Raw genomic sequence first — 27,373 nt, forward strand, 5'->3', positions numbered from 1 at the left:
AATATTTGTACAACTGAATGTTACTTTTCAATATGTGAAAAAGGAAATTACCATATAACACTTCAAGCTCCAGCTTCTTCTAATATTTACAAACCATCCTAAATGTAAAGTTTTGTTTACATGAAGCAAAATTAGTTCCTTTTTCCCCCCAATTTGTGGATGAGATGGATGAACAGGGGAATCGTTGTTTTCCAGACTTCACTAGCTAGCAAATAAATGGGCTATCCCAGCCTCAGTTCTGATACCTCATGGATCAAATCCAACTGGAGCACAACTCCAGTCACAGCAGAGAAAACCTATGTCTCCTCACTGGTGGTGGTGTCACCTTGTCACTGTGAGAGGAACCACCAGGGCACTGCTCTGCCCCTGAAAAGCTGCTCCCTGCCATATTTTTTGTTTCCTCATCTCCCTGTCCAAGCAAGTTCCCTCTGTCATAAACTCTGGGGTGTGGGGTGGCTCCTTGCTAGGGCTGCTTTCAAGAGCAGCTTAGGCTTGATGTTTTCTTGTCTCTGGAGTTTCTGCTCTTGGCATCCAGCTCTCAAATGCCTGGGATCCTTCCCTGTCTTCAAAGCATCACTGCTGGCATGCAGGGAGGTCGTGGGGCCAACTTTCTGAAGTCAAATACCACAAAAAACAAACAGGAAATCCCATGAGAGGGGCTTGGTACCTGAAAACAGTGGTGTGGTACCCTGCTGTACCAACCAGTTCCCCATGTACCTCCTCAATCTTTTGTTCAATGGCAAGAAATCAAAGGTAAATACCCAAGTAGCATAGTCAGTGTACACTTGTGAGCACAGCAGCTGAAGTTGCCTCATAGAGGACTGTAAATCCAACAGCCAGCTACATTTATAGAACAAAACTAGTAAGGTCCACTTGAAATAGCATGGTGTGCCAGTACCAATGACTCTATATATGTCAGGAATGGCATTTGAACACCATAAATCAGTCCTCTAGATTGTTAGAAGGAGAGGAGGTTTGGTCAGAAGATGTTGAAGATACCAGGCTGCAATAACTCACGAAGACACCTGCCTCAAATTCATAGGTGAAACATCTCCAGAGACTAATATCGGGATAACAGAGTCATTATCTAGGTTTTTTTGGGAAGAGGAAATCTTCAAAAACTGGTGTTGGCTGGTTGCTTGGTTGGCTTTTTTTATTCGGAGTTTTTTTGTTTTACTTCTTTTTTGGTTGTTTGGTTGGGGTTTTTTGGGGGGGAGGTATGATTTTTGTTGGGGGTTTTTTGGGTTTTTTTTGCTTGGTTGTTGGTTTTTTTGTCCCCAGAGCAATAAAAGAAGAAGCAGTAAAAGAGATATGCTGCCTCTAGTGCCACAGCCTGCTATAAAGGCAAATGTTTGTGTTCAATGCTTCAGTCAATGCTTTGAATAGTGAGTTTAGTTGCTACAGAAAGGAGAGTCTTCTCTCTCTTCACCACTGCCTCTCTTTTCCCCAAGAAATGAGGATAAGCAGTGAACAACAAGACTTTCTTCACCCTATTCTTGCAGTATGTTTCAGCACTGTTTTTAGGCACAAAAGGTATCAGTTCTCATTTTTGTCAGCTATCAAAATGACACTGGAAGCTGTGGATGCAGATCCCAAGGTGAGGACAGCGCAGGAGATTGTGAAGCCTAAATGCTGGCCCAAGATGCCTCTATAAGAGCTCCAGTAGAAGCCAAGGAACAAAATGCAATAAATTAATTGACTTTTCCACCGCAGAGTAAAACCTACTGAAATCTCCATGTGGTAAATCGAAGTTCTGGTGTAAAATGCCACATTTTTGAAAACAGGACTTCAAACATACTCAGTACAACCCAGAGCTAAATTAAAGTGATGACCTTTCCATGGCTTAGATTTGGCTGGTATGAAGTAAGCTTTTTCGGAGACAGGCACATCCCTTATAGAAAGGGACATGTTATTGAATTCTCATTGTACAGGAAATTCTATTGATCCTTTCAAGCACTCCCAGAGAGGTGTCATGAACTGGAGCAGACCCTCAAGACTGTATTTACTCTGAACAGTCTTCAGAAGTGGTTCATTGAGGGTGAGGATAAAGGCATGTTATTGCTTTTCTCCTGGTTTCTTGTAGGGTAAATAAAAATTTCTTTACTTCAAAGCTGTCAGTCTAATGACCCTCATCAGAATTAATACCGCTTTTGTGGAAAATACGATTTTGTTTAACTACACCATGAGGAAAAGGGGACAATTAAGAGGAAAACAGGATATAAAATGATGCCTTCAGAGATATAAATATAGCACATAGCGTTTCAAAAAAAAAAAAAAGTGGGAGAGGGAGGGAGGGAGAAGTGCATAAAATTGTTCCTGACTGTAGGATTAAGCCACCTGATTAAATTTATGCAAGAGACAGTTGTGATTTTTTTTTTGAGTGAGGCTTCAGTGTTTTCTTTAAACAAATGTTATTTAAAGAAAAAATCTTACAGTAAATGCCTCAGAAAAATGACATTTTGATTGGTTTTCCCCTAATTAGGGGAAAATTGAACTTCAGGAAAATGGTTGGATCTGCAGCTTTCCTGCTGTGGGAGAACACTACTTATTACTCCGTTTTTTTACGTTTATATCAGTATTAATTCAAGTCTTAAAAGTCTGACTTTTTGCCACAGTCTGATTGTTGTTTTTTTTTAATTAATAGTGCTTTATAAGGAGATATCAGTCTACTTTTAGGCTTTGAAACAGAAGGTGATTGGAATAAACAGGTTTTACATAGCTCTACAAATTTCATACATGTAAAGCATACATGGAACAAGAAAATTAAGGTAGCACATTTCTTTTCCCAGCACTACTGCAAATAAAATGACTGTTTATCAATAAATACATAATGCACTTAATGACTACATTATAAACAGTGGGAGATGAATGAATTTCATTTACGCAGACCAACGATATTGTGCCAGTCATTATATAAATCAAACCTAGGCAGAGGCCTGTAAGCTTTTGCTGCTTCACTGATTTTTATTGCCATACAAAATGATAACTGGAAACCATATAGAACAAGGCAAATTAAGAATCTATTGGGGGGAAAATGCGATTGGAAATGAACATCCTCCTGGAAGCTACATGCATGAGCCAAGTGCCGTGTGGGATTTTTATCTTCCATGCACAATGTGATGATATTCCTGTGCATATATGGTTAAATTAAATTTCCCTTAGCAGCATAAAAATGTAGCTGGTCAAAATAGATTAGAACTGAATAATGTGTTGGATCACATTTTATTTAGATGGAGAAGAGGAAAATATTTAATTTCAGCCTGGAAAGATATTGAGCAGAATAAATGATTGAGTTCAAACAAAGAGATTGTGCTTCCTGGAGGTTTTTCTTTTGTTGCATGAATGAAATTATCTGTAAATTCATGACAAGATGATGATTTTCTCAGTTGCAGAGCAGTGACAAGAAAACAAAATTATTTCTCTGTGGTCAAACAGGAAATTCTCATTCTGTTGGAGTCCAGTCTCACTTTTAGAAGGATTATTTGGTTTCTTGGGTTTCAGCCAGTCAGTTTGTGCAGTTTGAGGCTAAGGTGGGATGAAGTAGTTTGTGTCCTGCAGGATTTTTATTTAAATACATTCATCTTCTAAACAACTGCAAAATGCTCCTGCCTGTTATTAAAACCCAGCTTGGTCCACAGCAGATAAGTGGTTGGCTTCAAACTAGCCCAGCCAAGTTGCACTATTAACCTGCCATTTACTAGTAGGGTTACACCTGCCCTTTTTAGCAGTGTTTTCAGTTCACCTGTAACTACTCTGAGCAAGTGGAGTCAGGACCATTGGCCCAGGGCTGCCAGGCTTGTCCCTCTGCTAAACATATGCAGCAGCTCCTGGGGCCCTGCGGATGCCCTCTCCTGCCCACAACCCCACATCAACTCATGGAATGGAAGTCCATGATTTTGCAAGTTAGATAAAACTGTAGGAGAAGGGTGGTAGTTTTGGGGTTCGGGTTTTTGTGGTTGCTGGGGTTTTTGGTTTGGTTTGGGTTGAGTTGGGTTTTTTTGTCTTTTTTTGTCTTTTTTTCCTAATTCTACTCTTTTACTTCTGATATGGTTTGAAGCTGGCTCCTTGCCCTGTAAGTGTTTCTTGAGGTTTGGTTGGTTTTTACTTCCCCTCCCCAACCAAAATGCTGTGGAGAATTATTTGCCTTTCAGCTATTTTTTATAAAAACTTTTGAAGAAGATATCTAGTGCATGTCTTAGCTTAATGTTTCAATGACAAAACCCCCTTCAAACCCAACAGGCAAATATATGCAGTAGAAGATTTATTTTGATGGTTACTTCTAGTTTCAGGCATATAGATACATTTTAATCCAATATTCAGACATTATTGAATTGAACTGGTAATCATTTAACCGTAAGTTGAGCTTTAAATGCTTTTTTTTAATGTAATTGTTTATTTTTGATGTTAGGTATTTCGCTGCGCCTCTTCAGTATACCAGATTTCATTTGTACCTGTTTCTACTCAATCATTACATAGACATTGTCTGCTGCGCTAAACAATTTGGCCAATTTGCCCTTCTAATGGCAAAGACTCACTTCTCTCTGTACCCTATGTGGTGGAAACATCCCAACATCAGGTTGCATTGAGTAGGTCCCTCAGAGGCTGATGGTACCCCTCTCATGTGCCTGAGTTTCCCACAGACCTGAATGGAAATCTCAGGGAGCTTGGGAGCCAATTTCTGCTCACAGTACCTCAGGAAATAGCCTCTTCAAACTGCACTTAATAAGACAGGTTTATCCTGAAAATGCACTGAACAACTCCCATGTTACTGTTCATTACTCAGTAGTTCATGTAGTACTGTGGGTGAATGGAGCCTCCTGAAGAAATACACAACCCACAATAAACATGATGGAAAAGAGATGCATTTCCTCTAGATGTTGCAATGTCATCTCCATGCAAGACCATCAAAGCAGAGGTAAGAAGTCTTCTTTGCCATGAAAGGGCTGACCTTGTTGATATGTAGGGAAATGGATGTTAAATGGTTTAACAAAGTGAAATGATTCCTTCAGAATGTGGGATTTTGCTGAAATCATAGAGGGAATAGATACCACTTCACTGGAAATCACTGGACTAGACTGTGTTTATTAAACAGCAGAACAATTTGACTTAATAAAACATATAAGCTAAGAATAATGAAACTCTGGTTTGTCCACCTGTAGTTTTGTTTGTACAAGTTTTGTGGATCTTAGATAAAACTGTTCATAGCTTCTTACACTCTACACCAGAAATCTCGTGCTCAACTGTGTGCCTGGTTGTTTGTAGTTTTTACTGTTTTATCAACTGGTTTTGTGAAAGATAATCTCTTTCCTTGCAAATCTCACTTATATCTATGGACCACTGTGTTTCTAAGAAACAGAGGCACCTTCTTAATTCAGACACATCCTATTTAGGCAACCAGACAAAATAAGAGACAATTTTGGAAAAAAACAGTAAATAATGATAATTTGCTAGGTGTCTATCACCTGATTTTACCAGTAATAGCAATGTCTTTGGGAAGTTTAGTGAGTTCAATCTGGTTGAAATAATTGTCAAAAGAATTTTTTTCCATTTGAGTTCTTTGTGAAACAAATCAGATGTTTTAAGCAGTCAACAGCAGAATTTTAAATGTCAGTTTAAAATGCATAAACTCTCTATTTTAGGGAGGAGAAATAAGGAATAAAACTCTTCAAGGCAGCAAGGATCTAGTATATAAAAGTAGAGTTAATTTTAAAAATTAATTCTTGGAGAAAATCCCCACTGTTTCCCCTCTACCCCCTGGCCTACCCCCAAGTGGAAAGTGGAAGTGGCAGCTATTGTGGTAAAACATTCCTTGGTTTGTCTATGTTGGAGAAAATGAAAAACCATTAAACGGATAATAGAATAAAAGTGCAATGAGATGTTCAGAGAATCCATCAATAAAAGGATGGCAAGCAATTGCTAAAGACAGCCCTTTCTAAATGTAGCTTTATTGCCAGAGGATGGAAAATTGAGAGAGAATGTGCAAACAATTGAATTTATGGTAATGGTATATAAGCACATTGTACCACCAAAGCAAAGCTCAGAGCAAACATAAAAGACAAAATACACCAATGTCCCATGGAAACCCTGTGTTTCACCCATTATCTCTTGGTACTGGAAGCTGTAATATTCTGATATTAAAATCTAATTCATTGCAAAGTGCATTAGGAGGCAGTGAGGGTGATGCTCTGCACTGTGCCTGCTTTAAGGTGAATTGTTGGACTAAAAGTGATTCGAGGCATGAGCAACGAGCAGCTTGCTCCTGTGTACTCCAGGTAGCTTTGTTTCCTAGCTTCAGTGATACCTGGGCAGTCTGATGCTCTTACCTTGGAAGTTTATGGGTAAATTACCTCGAGATAATTAGAGTCAACTTGAATTTTAAGCCTGTTTGAAAATGCACTGTCTATTGAACCAGCAGAGGTGACTGCTAAATGACAGGCAGGAAGAAAACAATGAACTGATGGGCTCAGAGATGGAGCCTTCCAATAACCAAGTAAATTGGACAGGGGAAAACTAGCCTCTGCTGCAAGTTACAGACACCATTTCTGGACAAAACCACAGCCAAAGCCTTGACAGAGCTAAAACTCTGTGGCTGAAAAACCACAGACAACGGCAAACTTTAGCTTGGAGACAGGATGCACTCAGCCGTCAGGCCAGGGAGGGGTGGGGAAGGCTTTCCTGTAAGGTATGTTTTGATTTTTATGTGCAAAGAAATTGTGGGCAAATTCTTTTCAGAGAGGTTATTTATGTGTGGGTTTGTTTGTTGTTGTTTTTTTTTTTTTACTCCATGTCCCCACCTCGTGGTGTCAGCAGCCTGTTTCAGGAGCCGTGCCTTCCCTGATGACCGCGTGTCCCTGCTTCTGCCTCATCCATGTTGCTGCTCACATATAACCAACCCTGCTACAGTGCTGCTGGCTGGACCAGGGAAGTGCCCCAGCTCTAAAGGAAGTCTGGGATTTATTTTTTTTTTTTGATGTGTAGATAACAGACATGATATGTTTGGGTGTCCTGTGGATAGAGCAGTGGGCATCGATGGCATTACCCGTGTTGCTAACACTTGGTGTGTTGAGAGTCTAAAGGTAATTCTCTGCAAAGCACTGAGAGGATGGAGGGTTTGCTTGATTTATCTGATGTGGATTTGGGGTTGAGGATAGTGCTTAGAAACAGAAAAATGGGAATAAAACATCCCAGGTCAGTACATGTCTTTCAGGACACATGCTCTCTCTGAGATGGGCATAGACATTGCTGAGCCTAAATTCAGCTAAGCTGGTTTTTCTGTAAGTCCTCTGCAAAGACTCAACCTTCAAACAAGCTTCCGGTACTAATAAGTCCTAGATTGGAGGAACAGAGCAAAACCACCTTTGAAAATAACAAAAAAAACCCCAACCAACAACAACAAAAAAAATCTAGTTTCTAGGAGTTACTCCACAGACCTCAATAGTGAACAATAAGAGTGGAAGATGAAGAGTTTTGAAAATGGTAGAAGGTTCCTATGAGGTAACTAGCAGTGAGATACCTACTGGCTTTTAAAGCAGTAGGGGGAAAAGAAGAGTCTAAAGATACTAACTGGAGAAATGAAAATAAATAGCAACAGCCTATCTGAGCCCGGCCCCATGGAGAGCAGAGCCCAGAGAATGCTACTGAGTGTGAACAAAAACCTGAGAGTGTCCAGCTGATGGCCCTGCTGAGCTAGTGGGACAAGCTACCACCAGGTAAATATCTCTTAAACAAGATTCTCTTTTAAAGATAAAGCCTTGACTATTAATGGCTTAGGCTGTGGCACAGCTTGTGTCTCTTTCTCTGAAAATTTACTAAAAATGTAATTAGTATGTATTACAGTGTCGCTACTATTAATGACTCTACCTTTCCCGAAGTAAAATATTTCTCATTTATGAGGTGGGTTAGGTTTTTTCTGTTGTTGTTTTACACAGTTTTTGCCTGAAGCATAACAATTGCTGTATCTCTGAAAAGCCCATAAATGACAGAGGCACGGCAATGTGAGTTCTGTTGAAAGATTTAGGCTATCGTTCCAAGAAGTGTAGTTGTCTTGGCAGCAAACAAGGATTTAAGTACCTTTGAGACATTTGCCTTTAATTGTCAAGGAATGGCATCACCAGCTGCAAAAATGTTTAACCTTCAGAAATGCTTGTCTTACTCATTAGGCTCTCGTTGGGGCACTGATTACAAATATGAGGGCTGGGAGAGGTATCTGTAACATGGCTTGGGGGGCAAGCAGAGCTGTGGGGGTTCAGCTGAGTCTGGCCCCAGGAGATCTCTGGAAATAGTCTATTGCTTTGAGCAGCTGAAGGTCTGAGCATGGTAACATAATGTCACAGGCAGCAGCTCCCTGTACCTTTAGCTGGGAGGGGAAAAGTCACAAGCCTGATAAAACTGCGGAGCAACTACTGTGCTGTTGAGGGCTGAGATGAGGTCTGGCTGTGTCCCTTTATAGGGCACAATGATTGTGTCATGTTGTTTCCACCATTTTCATCTTAGGCATAGAGGAGTTTGATGCACCTTGTGTCTGAGAAGCAGCCCTGTAAATATGCCAGAGCAGATGGGGTATGGGGAAGAGGTATTTTAGCTTCAGTCAGAGAGCAGCTCAAGATCTGTACACTTTTTCTGTACTACCAGAACTCTTGTGATAAAAGGTATATACCTGGAAAATATTTTTTCTTTAAATTCCATTTTCCCCGATTATTTTTTATGCTAAGAAAAAAATTGGGTAGCCCTGTCTACAGTTTTTTGAAAAGCAGCAACAGAAATAAATACGGATAAAACCTTTACAACTGTGAAGCCTTTCTAATTATGAATGTTTCAAAACTTGTTTGTGAGGAAGCTGTGCTGGACTTTGCAAGCGCTGATAGGCAGCCACGGCTGCTGCTTTCTCCCCAGGAGCTGCCTCTCCCACGAGTCACCACCAGCACGGTGGCGGTTCAATGAGCTCTGCCAAGGCTGGCCGCATGAAATCACCAGCTAGTCATAATGAGCGCTCAGCAGGCTGTCCTTGCACCTTCTGCCCCCTCCAGTCCCTCAGCCAGGATTCCTAATTTACTCAGTTGTCTTTAAGCACAGGTCTGACTCACTATTGTGCTTGTCCCCAACTTTCTTGATTCCAGTAGAGCGGCTGAAAAGCAGCAAACGCAGTACTGCACCTCCTGGTGTCCAACACGGTAGAAATGCCTGTCTAAAGGCTGGAGTTGGCCTTTCCTTTTACATAAATTAGATAAGCTTTTTACAGATAATCTTCTTCTTACAGAGAACACACAGAGTACCATGTGTTTCCTTGTCAGTCACTGACTTCTGCCAAGTGCTCAGCTTTCATTCTGGGTCTGTTCACCATCAGCCCTATCTTCAATTTATTCCACATAAATTGAGATGCTGTAATTGAACTTCTCCAAGTCTGCATAGCCTCGCCTTAAAGTACGTCAGGTGTCTTATCCAGGCTTTGATTACTTCTCTGATGGACTACAGACATCCTGCTTGTTTGTTTATTAGGCAGCTTCTTATCTTGGTTGTAGACTTGAAAACTCCATCATTTCAGTTGCACAGGTCCAGTAACTAGGCTTCCAGCTTTTCTGGCCTGACTGGTGCTACCTTAGTCTGTATAAAGGGAGCAGAAGAAAGAGGTGTAGGAAAGAAAATGTTACCATGGATAACAGTCAACATTATGATGAGAATCCTGGTCATGTATATCCTATGCTGAATCCTGTAAAGCTGAGGTGTTGAGCAGTACCAAAAGATACTAAGAGAAGGCCAGAGACCAAAAAGATAAATGACATGGATTACCATTTAACAAAAAAAAAAAAAAAAAAAAAAAAGGGAGATAAATTAGAATAAAAGAATTTTTTTCAGAAATTTTTGCCGAGCAGGACAGGTTGAAGCAGTAGCAGAATGCGCCATCCCTGGAAAGTGGTCAGAGTCTGGTTGGATGGGGCTTTGAACAACCAGGCCTAGTAAAAAATGTCCCTCACCATAGCAGGAGATTGGACTAGATTATTTTTGAAAGTCCCTTTCAACCCAAACCAGTTCTGTGGTTGTATAAACATTGCTTATTATCTTTTTCCACTGTCAACCCCTACCAATTAAATATTCACTGGAAGAAGAGCTTGTCTTGGGGTTGCAAATTTATGTCTGAATCTTCAAATGGAAACATGCACCTAACAGGCTGCTAAAGCACAAATATTCTGATTTTTCACTTGCAATGATACCTGAACTTAAAAAAATAGGAAAGATTTATAAATACCATCTATCCCCTGGAGAATAGAGCCTGACTTGAATGCGTTTGAAGGCGGTGCAAATTAGAAATGTTTTAATCATGTATTCCCACTGGTAAGCACACATAACAGCAGCAAATACTTATCCAGATGGATGAACGCAAGAATCAGTTTTGGCCTTAAGTTGTCACTGCTCCTGGCCAGTCACATATGTCACTGGTGGGTCTTGCTGGCATGTCATCTTTCCTTGCTGAGAGCATCCAGGTATCTTCAGCTGCTTGCCAGCCCTTCCCTTCCTTCACTGGGTTGCTCCCAGTCACTCTTCAGGCTGTGCCAAGTACATCAGCTGCTGGAGAAGGTCCATCTGCCAGCCTTTCGCAGGGGAACAATTTGCTGACCTTTCTCTGCAGGTCAGCAGTACTGCCAGGATCCTGTACGATTTCAACAGACAAAAAGCCTGACAAAAAGGTTAATTCAGACAGTTGTCTGGCACAGTTTGAATTGCTCTATAGGACAGTGCAAGGTACTGCCTGCCAGTGCTACTGCTCATTTAGCTACCCTTAAATGTTGTTCAGGCAGCAAGGAGTTCTAATAAATTATTGCTGAGCAAGGAGCATGGATATAGTGCTGTGTCATAGAACAGGACATCTTTAAACTAATTTCAGTCTTTCTAGGTCACAGTTCAGCTTCTTTCCTTTGAACTTCTGAAGGGGAATTCAATCTATGCTCGGTGTTAAGGTGGGGTTTCTGTGCCCTTTTGGCAGAGCCATGAATGCCTTAGTTTTTCACATAGAGAGCCTGATGCTGTAACTCAAATGAGGAAGCTACCTCTTACGCCTTGCACAAATCAGCAGGGGAAACTGGCCTTTATGTGCAGCATCTTGGACCCAAAACGAGTGACTTCTACATGTAGCTTCCACCCTCCTGAAAGTATCTGCTTTCTGTAGTAAGATAAACTGTAGCAGACATAATTTTAAGGTGAAATCCTGAAAAAGTCTGGAAGACGGCAGATGAAGTTCTATTGTTAAAAATGCAGTGGGATATTACAGAAGGGAATTCTGAGGATGATGATCATATTGGCAGCAAAACTGCATCAGAGCTAAGTTGTCAGAGCAACTTCAGTACAAGTTTTTGGTGCCTGCTTTCAGCAGCAAAAAAACCCCTGTGTTCTGGCAAGCTTTTTCAGGCCCAGAAAACTGGGTGCTTAAAACTGACCAAGAGCTGGGTAGTTATGGATTAAACTACACAGGCACGTTTCCTTTAACTGATTCTCCATGCAAAGGGTAGGGACCACGGATGCCCATTGAGTTTTCTCACTAGGGAGTTGCAGGAGACTGCCAGCAAAAGGTGAAGCCAGAGGTGCCACCACAGCAAGGGTGTGAGCCTTGGCCTATGAACTAGTAGCTTTAAAAAGCCCCCACAACATCAGCTGCATAATTCAGAGGTCTCTCCATTAATGACGTCTCTCTAATGCACCTCAGGAAAGGCAGGCAGGGCACAGAGTCCCAGATGCCTGGAAACCAAGGAGGTTGGGAAGAGCCCCAGCATTGCTGACCAGAGGGTATGGCTGATTGCATGTGGCAGTGGCCAAACATGCTCTGTGGAGCAGGCAGGGCAGTGGCCCTGCTCCTTAGCCTTGCTCTGGGTTTACTGTTTTGCACATGAAATTAATAAGACTTGTCATAAAAAAAAAAATGCACATTGGCCATCCGTGTTAATAATTGACTTAACGAGGATCTGACCGCCTCTAGCCCATCCCAGAGAAGTTAATTGAGAGGATTGTGTTTATAATCTGGCTTGAGAGTCCTAATCTCCTGTTCTGACGCTGCCAAGTCACGGATTGATTGATTGATTTTGGTCTCTTGGAGCAAAATAACAACCTCTTGAGACAGACTTTGGCAGTTTCCCAAAGAGAAAGTACACAGCATGGGGAACCAGGAAAAAAAATATAGGCTTTTCTGCGGTGTTTAAAAGTGGATTGCTAAAGCCTGCTTCCTAGAAAATGTGAACAGGTGAAGGTCAAGCTCTTAGGTTAGCTTCGGGTCCTATGGAAAAGTTTATTGTTAGCAAGAAAGTTGTGTTGTTTTGTACAGACAATGGATGGTGAAGTTTTTTCTGAGAATTGGTGCAAGGGGTTTAAATAATAAAACAAAACTGGTAATCCCTGCCTTTTGAGGGGAGGTGGGTGAGGCCTTGCAGAGGTAACCTTCCCCTAGGTCTGGGGACCTCCTCTCCAGAGGACCTGCCTGACTGCTTGAACTATTCTATAATGGAGCAGGTCAGGGGGAGGCAAAACATGACTCTGGTGAGAAAAGGAAAGGTCACCCATAGAGAAAGACTGTTGAAAACTGCAACTGAAAAATGGACATGCTAGAGAGCCTGTCAGGAGATCTAATTCTTCATTTTTTCCCAAAGTCAGACTAACTGAACCTAACATATTTTTTGTTAATATTTTTTTATGGATAATAATTCTAATAATAAGATACTTGCTCTGTTCAATATTTTATCCATTTTGAAACAGCTGATTACTTCCCTGAAAAAAATCCTAGTTCTTTCCTGTGGGCAACCAGCATATGATGCAGGTGCCAAACCCATAAAGCTGTACTTTTTCTGTTCAGGAAAAGTGAGCAATCTTCCCTAGGATTCCAAGGAATACACTTATTGCACCCAGTGTTTTCAGACCTGGGCAGCATCCACATTGGTATAATAAAACTTATCTTCTGGGTGAACAGACCACATCTGCTTCTTTCCCTTTTTGTTTCATATGTGGGTTGTTAAAGGCTTCTACTGTTCAAACCACTGAACTATATATGAATTTTCTTTGAACTTACATTTCTTACATTTCTTTCATTATCCAATTTGCTCTCTTCAGCTTCTTGGGAATGAGAGCCAGTGTAAAGCAGTAAGCCTGACAGGGAAGTCCAATATCTGAGGGTGTTATGAGATTACAGCCCCAATCTAATAAGGATAGATTAGTTTTATTTCCAATTTAGCCATGAGCATTGCTGGTTGAACCAGATATTAAATCAGACTTCTAAAATTGTACCTGTACTCTGAGCAGCTGGTCAGCTGTACTGATCTCCAGACTCAGTACTTCCTCTTGCATCCTGAAAGACCACAGCCAAGACTTGGCAGAAGCACTGCAAGCCAAATGTATCTCTGGTGTATTCAGCTAAATCACTAAAATTAGCCTGAAGTGATTTTGATCCAGCCTCCTGCAAACAGATCTATGATGCTTCTAAACTTGTGTTTTTCATGCAATTCTGTAGTGGGGTTTTTTTTTTTCCTCCTTGGCAAGCTCTTTGCTGCGCAGTAACCCCTGTTAGAGAAATACACCATGTGAGTCAGTGCCACTTTAAAGGGAGAAAGGATGACCAGTAATGACCATGGCTGCTGTAGTTTGCATGATGTTTGGTGCTTCAGTGACCATGCAGCTGAGCAAGGGGTAGGGAGGGAAGGGTCCTCTGGAGAGTCTGATTCACATCAAGCTGACTTTGTTCAGTTCCGTAATGAGAGATTTTTTTTTTCCTCCTTGGCAAGCTCTTTGCTGCGCAGTAACCCCTGTTAGAGAAATACACCATGTGAGTCAGTGCCACTTTAAAGGGAGAAAGGATGACCAGTAATGACCATGGCTGCTGTAGTTTGCATGATGTTTGGTGCTTCAGTGACCATGCAGCTGAGCAAGGGGTAGGGAGGGAAGGGTCCTCTGGAGAGTCTGATTCACATCAAGCTGACTTTGTTCAGTTCCGTAATGAGAGATATTTTTCCTTATTTTCAATTAAAATGTCAAATACCCTATTTGATTTGGGTTCAGTCACAGTGCAATTCTCCAGCTTACTGACTTTCAGAAGGCTTGCAATATGCTTATTTTTTTAAAGAATCCAATTACAGTACCAGACTGAAATTAATTTACTGAACCATTGATTTTCCAAGGGGCAGAAAGTGGCTTCAGCCTTTTGGGGAAACAAGACTTGGGTAACATGAGTGGCTTCCCTTGTTTACAGAGTGGTACTCTTTTTGGGACACAGTCTGGAAGCATCCAGGAGCCACCCATCGGCTTGTGCAGTTAAACCCATCCAGACAATGTATATTCATTTTGAAAATGGAGGCAATCATGCAAAATAGAAGTTAACTGCTCTGCTAGAGGTCTCAAATGATTTCATTGCCGTTAGCAGCATTGCTAAGCTTAATCAGCTGTGGAGAAGTTAAAGCATAACCTCATTTCAGGCTGAGGAAGAGCCTGTGTTCAGTCGAGTGGTGCCTGTGTGTCAGTGGGTCACAAGCAGGCTCCTGGGAATGGCCAGGTAACACATCAGTGGCTGGGATGGAAATAGTATTGAGGACAAAGGGTCAGACTGGGAGGAGGGCTAGAGGAGAAGACTACTAACCTACTTTTTGTTCACAACTAAAACTCCAGTTCAGGTAACACTCAGGGATGCTTTTTATAACTTGATTGTCCCTCTTCCATTTTAAACAAAAAAATGTGTGAATGATGACTCTTTTAAATCCCCACTAGCTAGGATATGAAGTGTCACTGAAACAGAAAACAGCAGTGCAGGGTTTTCCTGTTTGTTCTAGGAGGTGACAGACTCATCTGGAAACTGAACATCTATTTCACACGGGCAGTGACCCTTACAAACCAACACAAAACTGGAAGTCTTTCTTAATTTTGGTGGTTGCTGAAACTTTAAGAAGTCATACTGAATGTTGAAAGAGGTGTTTTCTGTTAAAAACTATCTTAATTCCCCATCCCTTTCTTCAGCTACTTGCCCAGTAGCTCTCTGTAAGGAGATATGCACATTGCAGCACTAAAAACTCCTTGCGGGCTCCTTAGGGCAGGTTCACATTATGCCTTCAAGCACAGAATGAACCAAAAGGTTTCACATCTGAAGTGGCTACATGTTACTCTGCTTATGGAGTGGAAAAATAACATTATGCAGAAATATCCAAGAAGTTTCTACTCTTACCTCCAACCTACTCCTGTGCTGTATTTAACTTCTAACTCTATTGAGATACCCAGATTTAGGAATGCACTTGCCCTCTACTGCGCTCATCTGAGGTGCACTCAGCTTTGTGTTGCCTTCTGGAGATGACTTCCCCTCTTTCCAGGACCTGGGGGAGGTGTCCTGCTCTGCAAGGCCCCAGGCTAAAGCACCTCAAGACTCCAAACTGGCCCCCCTGAGATATACTTTCTTCTCTGCAGAATCAGGCTCAACATGAGAAACCATCTCTGCTTTGCTTTTCTCATTTAAACTTCACCACCTTTTCTAAAGAGACAGGGTGTAATGGACAAGTTAATAGATGGGGGAAATATCTCATATTCCCATGGTTGCATGAAAGGTATTTATAGGGCTACAAAGATACTGCATGCAAACAAATTTATCTGATGCTTTCAAAATATTCTGCACAAAAAAAAACCAATCAAAAAAACAAACCAACAAACAAAAAAAAAAGAAAATATCCAAGTTATGGTTTTCAATGTCACTGTATCTGAAGTTAACTTTCACACATTTAATCCTTTCTATTTGATGTATTTCTTCAGTGGTGATTCTAATCAGTCTGCTGTGTTGAGCTCTGGCCAAACATCTGTGTCTTCGAGAAGGTACTTGCACACAATAGTATGGAGGAATTTAAATTAATCGGGGAACCAAATCCGTTGGAGATAGTCTGTACAGTAAAATGAGTTGTACAACCCATCTGGGTTTATATCACTTTGGATGTGAACTTAAGCTTTTCAGTTCTGACCAAGTAGTCTGTTGCTTGTCTTGATAACTCCCTCTGTCATGCAGACCTCAAGATGAAGCCCCACAAGCTGTGTCTACAGAAAGGCCTTTCACAAGCAGACTCCTGTTTTCTCTTGCTGGCATGATCCACAAAAGCTGCTCCAAGCATTGTCTCTGAAAACACTGCCAAAGTGTCCAGGGGATGACATGGCCCTTCTGGGAAGCTTCAGCAGAAACCTGAACCTTGTAGTCTAACATGAGCAGGTGTTTCCCAGCACTAGCAGCAGGTAACTCTTTTTTCAAAGCTATGGGTGCCATTACATTTTGTTACACAGTTATGAACCTATCTCGAAACATTTAATCACAGAACATGGAAAATGAGATGTGCAAGTGAAAAGCCTTTAGCTGATGTTGTCCAAAATGGGGGGGGAAAGCACAGCTTGTGCTGTGTCTGGAAAAGAGAAAGAGACCAAAGAAAGCAGGGCTGGTCTCACATGAGCCTTCCAGTTAATTTTGAAAATAATGGCTCTGTAGTCTTTAATTTTGTTGGAAATGGTTGGCTGGCTTTCACACAGTGGTTTTGCATTGGTGGGTAGTTGCTGGGTCAATGTGCTTTATATTTCTTTCGTTTTGTTCATTGGTGCACTGTCGTTGGACAGTCGTTGATCAGAAATGGGATTAAATGGGAGCAGAGGACCACAGGGACCTGTGGCTGGAATGGCAGAAAAAGTGAGGGAGCTCATTTATGCTCTCTTTCTCTGAAACATGACCTGTAAGTTAGGCCTTCTAATTAGAAAAACTAATTAGAAGGTGGAGCAGGGAGGCATCCAAGGCTGAGCTGTTTTTGGTTTTCTCCCATACTCTGAGCTGTCAGTGAAGGAGTAGGGAACAAAAGTCCACTCAGACCTTTTAACATCTCTTAAGTTGCTGTTGAGCAGGAAGTGCGTGTGTCTCCCTGTGCTGCTTCAACAGCCCGGCTGGAACCAGGGCTGCCCTGTGTCAAACACAGTGTGTAGGTGTGCAGCCATGAGGGAGGAGTACGAGGAGAATGCAGAGTGAGAAACCCTCTTCTCTCTCCTCCCCCACACAGAAGAGGCAGTGCTGCAAGCTGGAGAGAGGCACCAGAGCTAAGGGTGGGAAGGGGAGACTGAGGAAGCAGGGGGTCACTGGAAAAGACCAGTGGATATCCCGCTGCAACGTCAGTGCCCTGTCCCCCGAAATGCTGCACCCACACACCCTCCCAGCCCATGCCACCCACTCATCCAACCCCCTGCGAGGTGCTGTGGTCAAAGGTGCCTGCCAGCTACAGAGTCATTAGTGCGAGTTTCAAAGAGGTTCAAAACCAAAACACAGTGATGAAGTGGGAGTTTCTGTGCCAAGTGCCAAGTGAACCTGAAAGGTTAGTTTACTCTTTAATGAAATTCCTGCTTCAAAGTCTCCATCTCTTTTTCACCAGGGACCAGCGCTTTCTTTAAGCAATGTTTCGAGGACACCAGTCTGCAAGGGTAATCATCCTCGCCTCTGGCAGGAAGAGCTCGTGCACTAGCATTTCTGAAAAGGCTCTCTTTGTGAATAATTGAATTTGTCTCTGGAGTTCAACATTTCTTTTTCTGTGGGACTGATTGCAGCTTTGCTTCTTCCTTAGTTGCGACTTACCGTAATTGAGGCAGAAAAAGTGTATTGCAGTGGCGGGTTTTGTGAGCATGATGCATAATACAGTGATTGCCATGGAAAGAGTCATTTGTAGTGTTCCAAATGCCTCCTCCAGTAGTGAATGGATCTGCAGAAAATAATTAGAGGATCCCCCACTGCCACCCCCTACTCCCATACAAGGGGAAAAAAGTTAATGCTGCATGAAGTGTCCCTGTGCAGCGGGCAGAGCCCCGTGCCTGCAGTGCACTGCTGGGCACCCATCCTGGGTCATACTCAGAGCCCATTGGTTCATGCCACTGCCTGGGACACAGGGGACTAACATCCAGGCTTGTCCAGCCCAAAAGAAAATGCTGTGGTTCACATATCCACTGATAAGGTATGTCACTTGCTTGGGCACAGCTTTTCCTCTAAAACCTCCCAGCCTTGCAGTGATTTCTGGGTTTCTCTGGAAGAGCAGGAGAAATCTGCACATCCCAATGCTGAGACACTCATCCCTGTAGCTGCCCCACCAAGGAAAAGCCAAATACAGAGAGATATACTTCTTCCAGCTACCAACAAAGTCTGCTGTCCCTGGGCATGTTTCAGTACCACCTCTCATCCCTGCCATCCATAACCTGGTGTGTGACATCCAGCTGTGGCACCTACAAAGCTACCTGTGAGTAACTTTTCAGGAAAGTGGTAGTGGGGGAAGAAGCTCTTATAATAACTTGCCCTGCTGTGAGCAGGACCTCAAGTCTTGCTCCAGGGAAGAGATGTCTCCCTGCCAGCAGGCTGAGATAAGTGGTGTGTCTCAGAAGTGGTTTTTGATGTCATAGGCAGAGGCAGGGCTTAGGTCTTCATGCACATGAATGTCAGTAGCAGGGTAAATGCCTATTTCAGAATCTGGGCTTAAGATAGGAATTGGGGCAAAACTCAGCTCTGAACTGAACAAAAATCCATTGAGCTGAGAGGTTTCTTTCTTGTCTGTCTTTCATCACCAAGCACAGCAATGGCACTGGGTGGCTGCATTCAGCCAACACAATGTAACGTGGCAGCAGAATATTTTTAGAATATTATTTTAGGGGGTGAACAAATTCCAAGGGCAACATACAGAGATATAGTAACTTGAAAAAGCTGCTCAGGGATTTCTGTGGCTATTGAATATGCCACACAGCACTTGGGCTGTCTTGTCAAATTGGGATGCATATTTCAGATCAATAAAAAGGCTCATTTAAGACTGTTTTTCTCTGTGTTACACAAAATATATTCTCTCATGGTACAAAGCTTACATGACCTGATCAGCAGGAGAAGTAAAGGTAACTTGAATCATGAATGAAAGCCCAAATTTTAGATTAAAGTCCAGTTTTCTTGGACTCCAGTATCTGCAGGAAATTTCTGGGTTCTTTGTGGTCTCTGCTCTGAACTGGAAACCAGAACATATCTCTTTATTATTTTTACTCCCTTCTGTGGCTGTCAATTGCAATGGCTTCACTATTCAGTTCATCCTCAACTTCAGGACTTGTTAATCCTCTGGGACAGATCTTTCTCAGGTTTCTGAATGACAAGCAGAGATTTCCTCCCCAGGGACAATTCCTTTAGCAGTAACCAGGGCACCCAAGCAGTAACCAGGGCACCCAGTTAATTTCCTACAATTGCTTTTAGTGCATTTCCTCAGGTAGAGGAAGCAAAACAAGAAACTGTGCAGAAGCATTTATCCTCCAAGAAGTGTGGAGCCCTGACTGCAGCCTCTCCAGCACTGTTACCTGTTCCATCTGGAGCTGGAAGGAAAAGCCCTTCCAGCCTTATTCCATCTGAACATGCAACCAAAACATTGCGTGTGCACAAATCAGGGAAGCGGTATTGATGCTGTTTACATCTGGTAGTGCACAAAATAGGGAAATGACTAGTGAGGACTTTCTTTTTCACTTTGTACCTTGCATCCTGGAGCAATGGGGAGCTCCATAGTGAGCAAATGTTGACAGTCAGGAAAAGACATGTCAGGACCCAAACGACGTAGGGATGGACCAGCCACCCAAGAGAGGGCACTGCTTGTAGAGAGAACAGCCTGTTTAAGGGACTGTGACACTTGTCTTCTCTGCCCTGGTGGATGGACTGTAATCGTCTCTCTCCCAAAATTCCAAGGGTGGGTTGTCCTTGGGCCCCCAAGAATGGAGATATCAGGGGCAACAAGCCTCCTACCTGGCTATCCTGCCAAACACCCATCCCACCTCGGGAGGAGCCAGCAAATAACATATGTCTACGCTGTGTATATGAGGTGTCCTGCCCTTCTCTTTTTGGTTTTGGGGAAACCAGTACGATAAGCAGGAACTCAAACCTGTTTCTTTCTGAAAAGCTGCCAGAAGCAGATCCAGTTTGCATAAGGCTTGCCTGCAATGAGGCACTTTGCTGGCAGGTGTGTGCCTAGCTCATGGAAATCCAGCGTGCTTCGAGGACAGCTCAGAAGGATGTACAGGTGACCTGCAATAAAGACAGGTGGCAGGACTGGCAGGAACCGTGCTCTTCTGCCTGAGGGTGCTGCCGTTACCAAAGCTGACAGCTGAAGGACGGTGCAGGGGTTAACCACATCAAGGGATGTTGTCGTGTGTGATGCTGTAATTCTTCATCTTGCAGAAAATAATTAATGGGCTTCTCAGGAATGAAAAGGAAAAAAATGTGAATGTAGAACTCAATTCACTCTATAATAGTTTGGGGGGATTGGTTTTGTTATTTTGCTGGGGTTTTTAAAGATACTGAGTATAGAGAGTCTAGAAATAATATATTTGAGATATTCTGGACTAACACGTGAAGAAAATGAAGCTGGGGAAAAAAAGCTTTTTTTTTTCTTTGTATGCCAGCTACCATGTAGTACACAGAAAACACAGAATCATCAACGTTGGAAGAGACCTTCAAGATCAAGTCCAACCACTGACCTAGCACCATCATAATCACCCCTAAATCATATCTCAAATAAATTATTTATTCAACCTTAGACACTTGACATGTTTTTGAGAGCATGTAAACCACTAAACTGCTTATTCTGAGTTTATCTGAAAAGACAAAGAAAAAAATTGGTCTACGACATGGGCTTGCAATGTAGACAATGTTTTCAACTTAAAGGTTTCACAAGATGTACTAATTTTATCACAGTGACAGGAAACTGAGGCTTTCACATTTAATGAAGCATTTCTTTGAAGTCATGCTAAGTGACTGTGTTGCACATCTGCACGGGGCAGACCATTTCAACTTCCTTTTCTGAGTCCCTGACAGGAGCACCAAGAGAGATACATATTTATCAGAACTTGATCAAGTGAAGATGGAAAAAAGGTGGATCTTCTGTCTCTTTTGTTTCCTCTGGGTGCCCAGCATCACAGGTAGGAGTATCCATGGGACACCTTGATTCATTTTATGATGGAGGGTGGGGAGGAGCAGGCTGGGCTTAGTGTGTCTCACTAGTGTGTCTCATAGCTACTGGCAATGATTTGCTGTTTCCTGACAACTTTCTAATCACCCTAGTTATAATGTGCAACTAGTAAGGAGTAAATGGCTTGTGCTGACTAGCAGATCATTCAAATTGCCTAACCTGCCAGAATAGTAAATGAGATCAGCTCATGTGTACATAGGGCAATGTGTGCTCATCTCAAATGGGCCAAAAGGAAAACTGCTTCCACTGAGGAAAAAAAACCCAAACAACACCTTTCTCTCACAGACACACTTGGGTATGCAGAGAGAGGAAGAATTGAAACACTGCAAGGCAAGGGTACAGCTGCAAACCTTTAAATAGATTTCCCTTCTCCTTCCTCTCCCAGCTCTATGTGCTGTGTTAAAGGCTGGAGAAACAAGTTTGTCATCAGAGCAAAACTTTCAGAAAAGTAGAGTAAGGAGGGCTGCATCTCTGTCAGAGGGAGTTTAAACCAAAAACAATCCAAGGAAAACCAAGAAAAAGACTGATGTTCTCGACACCCTCCACCTACCACCCCCAAAAGTCTGATCATGCACAACGCAGGAATGTTTATTATCAGCTAGGAAGAACAATTTTGTAGGATACACATTTTTCCAGTTAATAAAGGAAAAACTGCATGTATCTGACTGGCATGGTAAAATGCATCTCAGAATCTGACATAGCCTGTTCCTATTTTCTTCATCACTGAGGCAAACTGGATTTAAAAGAAAGGAAAAATAATTCATAGGTGTATTCATAGAAAATAGAAATTCTCAAATGCAAAGAAAGAAATAGAAGCCTCAAGACATACACGTGTAGGAGAGCAATACTAATTAGAGAAAAATAGGACTTGGGGTTTTTTCCCCCTAAGGATGAAATCCTCACTGAAGTCACTCTAAGGTGAAAGTGGACACCACCATGCCCTTTGTAGAGGTCAGATACCTAAATGTCTGTGAGTTACTCCAAGAGGTTTCAACTGGAGTACAAGTATGAGCTAATGGACAGTATTTGATTTGGAAAAACAAAGTTGACATAAAATGAGAGTGCTTGTATTGAAATGCTAACAAAAAGTTAAGAACACTTTTGCATGAAAGGGTTTCAGTCAGAGTAACCTAACATGCTAGGCTACTAGCAAATAACACAAATTAAAATGTTATTTCTACTTTTTCATCTTAATATAAACTACTCAAGTGATTATTCATAGGCATTCTTTACATGATCCTTTGACCTCATACAGCACCAGCATGAATATGAGAGTAAGCTTGTTATGTGTCTTTTGCCTGGTAGTCTGATCATAAGATTGCTAATTGCTTTTTTCCTTAACTTCTACTGGTTCAAAACTTGCAGTGAAATCCGTGAGCATTTCCTAGAATAATCTCCTTGGACTGACAAAAATAGTTTTCAGTAATTTTTCTCACAACACTTGTCATTCAAGCTAGTTTTTATTTACCCTCTTACATTATCCCATCTCTTTGAACACAATTAAAAGATGAACAGAGCAAGTGCAGCAATGAAACAACAGAGATTAATGTTGGCCATGTCCATTCAGTAGCTTTGTTCTCCCCAGACTTTGTTCTCTAGACTCTACACGTCCATGTCACACTTCAGTGGATAGGTACCAAATCTCAGCCACCTCTGTGGGGATGTGGCACCCTGCCCTTGTTCCTTTTCCCTGTCCGATCAGAGCTGATGGTGCACTGGGTCCCTGTATTGCTCCTGGCTGAGCTGGCAGGGTGTGGAGCACACCGTAGGCACCGTCAAGGTTGCCTGACCTCTGAGAGGGTATGCCCTGGCTTACGTGTCCCAGAGCCCTGCACCACATGGCAGAGCACGTGTCAAAGCAAAGAAACGGGTACGCAATTTTTTCAGGTGAAGGAGGCGAGCAGTGGGCACTTCCTGCTGTGGGGAGCCAGCAGTGCGCCTGGTGGGACTGCAGGGCAAATTCCCAAAGCAAATATACGTTGATATTATGATACACAGGGAGGATAAAATCCAGTGTAGAAGGGGGGTGGCAAGTCTATATCTAAGAGCAATTGCACAGTTCATTTTTTCTGTGGAGCTGCATGCCTTTTTGGAAAAGGGACTTTCTGTATATGGCTCTGTGGGTGTGATTGATTACTTGTCTCGCTACGACTCCCCCCATCCATAAATTCTTCATCTCCTTGAGTTTGTCAGTATCCTGCATACAGGGGTTTGGGGACTGCAAGACTCTTACTCATAGGAGGGAGAAAGGGAGATAAATCAATTTTATTACAGCAGCAGCTAAACCAAGTAGTACAGGCTCCTGCTGAAAGCCCCTTCACTTCATCGATCCATTACTCCTTTATATGGCACACTAAGGACTGCCACCTGCTTTATGAAATTAATTGAGGAAGAAACCATACATACCAGGGCAACACACTCTGACACTGAGACAGGCACTCGTTTAGGGCGTGCAGGAGATGTTTAATAACATGGAGGTAAAGGAACAGTTTTCTCTGCCAAAGCAGCAAAGGCAAAGGCAGTGGGCAGGAGAGCCGGTGTGGGGCAGAATTAGCCAGCAGGGATAACTCATTTGTTCTTGCAAAAAGAGCTGGGGGAATAACTGGGCCCAGCTTCTGCTTTATTTATATTACTTGAAAGATTTCCATTTTCACAGAGGCCCTCAGAGCTCCCATTTCTCTCCCACAAGCATGACAAGAGCTCTCTGCCCTCTTCTAGACGCGCATGCATTTGCTTCCCCAGTTCTCTCTCTGCAGTCTGTACTGGCAGAAATTTGCTGTAAAACTCCTCCCTGGAAAGCCTGTGGTTACAGTTGTAGGGTCTTCACAGTTGTCTGTGTCTAAGGTACCAAATCACGTCGAAGATGGCTTAGGAAAAGCTTTGTTTAAACATTACTTGCACTGAAAATGATCCTGTTTGTTTTTAAGGCCAGTCTAGAGACGTCATTACCCAAACAGAAGTGGTCTGCGCTCTGCCAGGTACTGACGTGACCCTGGTGTGCCTCTTCCCAAAATCACACACCACCCACGTAATACAGACACAGTGGTCCAAGACTGAAGACACCCATTCTGCCAAAATAGCTGTTTATCATCCCACTTATGGCACTCATTACTTCAAATTTTCTGAGGCTTCTTACAATTTTTCGGTGTCCTTCAGCACAAGGAAGTGCTGCAGCCAGGATGTCACAGAATCTTTGTGTTCCACCAATCCAAACACCATGTCTGAATGCAATCAGTGGGCTCTGCATCTGAAAAACGTTACCGTCGCCCTTAGCGGGCAGTACCAGTGCAGTTTTGCTACTTACCCATATGGGACGAAGGCTGCAAAAATTCAACTTATTGTCAAGGCAGAAGGTAAGTGATGGTGAATGAGATGTTGCTTTATCCTAACAGGGGTGGGGGAGAGTATCAGGATAGACAAACATTTCTTGTTCGGTGATGGTGATCTGTTTGGAGTTTGCAGTGGTGCCACTGAATGTCGCTGCTACAGTTCCCTGTTTACCAGGCCCTCTTTAGTTGTTGTTATCCAGCTTGTGATTAGGAAACCTTATTTGTTTGGAGGAATATGAAGTCAGGCCAAAAAGGTATTGAGATGGAAAGTTTCCGCATTTTTATTTTGGAGAAACGTGCTGTGGAGAACACTGGATGGGCAGCTCAGGATATGGCGGGACCAAGGATGGTGCATCTCCAAACCATGCTGTGCTGCTGCTATGGGTGTGCAGCACTGGGCACCAGAAAGAGAAAACACCATTATTTGGCTGAGATTGAGGGCTGACCTCTGCAGGGCATGCTGGATGTTAGCTCAATGTCCCTACTGTCAAAAACACACTGGAGCAAAACGGGGGATTGCTTAGGACAATCACTGGAACAGAGATTTGGCTGCTTCTGTCAGCCAAAAGAAAGCTGTAAAGCAGCATGACTGTTCTCAGTAAGTAAGCCTCAGGGGAGTGTGTGAACTCTAGGGAGGATATTTAAATTATCCCAGCAAAGGAGCAAATTGATTTAAATAGGTGGTAATGGATTTGACTACAAATTAAACAACAGTGGCAATTGTTAGTGCAGCAACATTGGGAACAGCTATTTAGTGTCAGCAGTGAGGGCAAAAGTCCAAACTGCTGTGAAGATGGAGCTGGGCAGGGACACTGAACAAGCCTGCTGTTGTACACATGGGGGACTGGATTTGATGACCCCAGAAACCTCTCCTTGACCCAGGTTTCTGCTAACAACCCAAGCAGAATTAAAGTAAATGCAACAAACCCAGCATGGTTTCAGTTCAAAGCTGTAAGGCCAACATGCTCACTCTGCTTTTGCCCAGGGCTGTAGGTGTAGCAAACATTCAAGGGTTAGGAGCAGGGTGGGTGCAGGTTATTTCAAGGGTAGCAAAGGGCAGCTCTGCTCCTACTGCCCTTTTACCTTCATGATGAGGCCAGACTGGTGGCAGAAGGAACATTGGTTCCCATGCTGGATCACACTGGTCCTGCAGCAGGAGGAGGTTCTGTGCAAGACTCCTATGCAGGAATGTTTAACCCTCACTCCCTGATGGCCCCTGCATGGCAGTGGCTCCAAGCATTTTGGTGCTGTTATCTTGGAGACACACCTCGGGCAACCCTGCAGAACCTTCCTGCCCTGATGAACTCACAGGGGCAAAATGAGAGCCAGCACCTCTGTGCAAGCCACAGAGGATGGGTGTGTTTAAACAGTACACACTGGATAACTGTGCCAAAGATAAATCTGCTGTTACACCCGCTGTACAGGGGTGCATTATGGTAGGTTCCTCTTGGGGAATTTTCCCGTACTTCACAGGGCAGAGTGACTGGATCAAGGGGAGTGCAGTGAGGTACAAACAGTGCTGGTAACTCTGTGAAACCCTCCTGTGTTTCTGTTCCTCACACCATGTGTTCTCTGTCTCTTTCTTAACACAATAACAGTGCTAATCAGGCATTGCTCCTTTTCTCTTGCTGGTGCCCTTGGTTGATATGGGCATGTTCAACCCTGTTATTGCTATCTATGCGTTAAGCTTGGGCAGGTCTCGTTCATATCAGCATCGTTGTGGCTTTTTTCGGTAGCTACCTGAGGTAGCAAGCTATGATACCGATAGCTGCTTGCTAGAGAGAACTAAAAAATTCAGTTTGCTACCTCTTCAAGGTTTGTATTTTAAGGTAACCAGATCTTTTGCAATGAACTACTTCCACACAAAAGAAGGCAAAACCCCCTTAATCCAGTCTATGAGTGGAGTGGATAAGGGTGCCGGTCATTGATGAAGTAGTTTCCAACTACGTCAAACTGAAGTGAATCCAGATGGATTCAGCTTGTAGATACTGCTAAAAGCCTGCAGAGCAGCAGGCCTGCATAGGACATACAAACACAGAGGACTTAGCCAACAGGCTGTTAATGGAGATGGGAACAGAAATGGGGGAGTGGGAAACAAGCAGGTAGGATGTGACTGTGAGAACAGGAGGAGATTGTTTGAAGGCTGAACTTCTGGGGTGACTACTCATCTCTGTACTTGTTGTATGCTTCACGGCACTTTTACATGGTAAATTATCCCAGCAAAGTCTCCTGTGCAACTTTCTTCCTGGACAAGCTATAGATTTGCTTCTTTTGTCCTTTTTATCCTTTCTGCATTATCCAGTCTCTTAGGGCTTCTGCGCTCTGTGTCCTGTGTGAGAGCTGGCTCCTCAGCTGCTTCACTCTGGTACAGGAAAGCTGCTTCTGCCACTGGGTTTCCTGGTCACAACTCTGGGCACTCCTTTCTTCACGTCCCCGTGACACAGGCTGTGCTGGCATCATCGCTCTGTGCTCGTGTGCCAGATACAAAGGAATTTACAGTCACCGCGAAGTCCCCACTGACAAATAACATGACAGTCTGGGACAGGTAGATATTCTCACTCCCCTCGAGATAAAAAAATAAAAGAAATACATATCTACTCCACCTCAACATGCAAACCGGAGCTACCAGGGGAGCAAAGCTGAAGAGTTTCCCTACAGTGTGCTCTGGTGCCTGCCTGCAGGGAAGAGGGAAGGCAGGTCGCAGCGGGCAGGTAGGATGGCACAGCAGGCGGTGGCAGGGAGGATGGCACAGCAGGCTGCACCACACTATCATCCACTGCATGGCTGGGGGGCAGAGAGTTACAGTGCTGACCACATCACTCGTGGCACCTCCAGCCCATCACCACTGCTCTTCCTGTTTGAATGCACACATACACCCCACTTCTTAGCCACAGCTGTGCTCTTTCCAGTGCACCACTCCGCCCTCCCACAGCTGGGCTGGAGCCCTGGGCTGGGAATGGGTAGGACAGGAAATGCTGAAATGCCTTTTCAAATGGATAAGAAAGAGTTAACAAGTTTTCTGGTTCTGGAAGTGGGCAGATTGGAGAATAACAG

General features: G+C 43.1%; 1 protein-coding gene across 3 annotated transcripts in view; it reads left to right on the top strand.

Annotated features, from left to right (window-relative positions):
* The first annotated feature begins 7,498 nt into the window (after window positions 1-7,498).
* The window catches only part of CD96 (CD96 molecule), a 42,132-nt gene continuing 22,257 nt past the window's right edge, over window positions 7,499-27,373 (top strand). For 2 of the 3 annotated variants that reach the window (XM_032679374.1, XM_032679377.1), the window contains exons 1-4: window positions 7,499-7,709; window positions 18,045-18,245; window positions 20,723-20,940; window positions 23,918-24,343. In XM_032679374.1, the coding sequence (XP_032535265.1) occupies window positions 20,883-20,940; window positions 23,918-24,343 (484 nt within the window). In that variant the 5' untranslated portion in view covers window positions 7,499-7,709; window positions 18,045-18,245; window positions 20,723-20,882. Of the gene's footprint in view, window positions 7,710-18,044; window positions 18,246-20,709; window positions 20,941-23,917; window positions 24,344-27,373 lie in introns of those variants that run through there. The other variant, XM_032679375.1, reaches the window with a different exon arrangement.

This window comes from Chiroxiphia lanceolata, chromosome 2 (genome assembly GCF_009829145.1).
Source record: "Chiroxiphia lanceolata isolate bChiLan1 chromosome 2, bChiLan1.pri, whole genome shotgun sequence".
NCBI classification, from domain to species: Eukaryota; Metazoa; Chordata; class Aves; order Passeriformes; family Pipridae; genus Chiroxiphia; species Chiroxiphia lanceolata.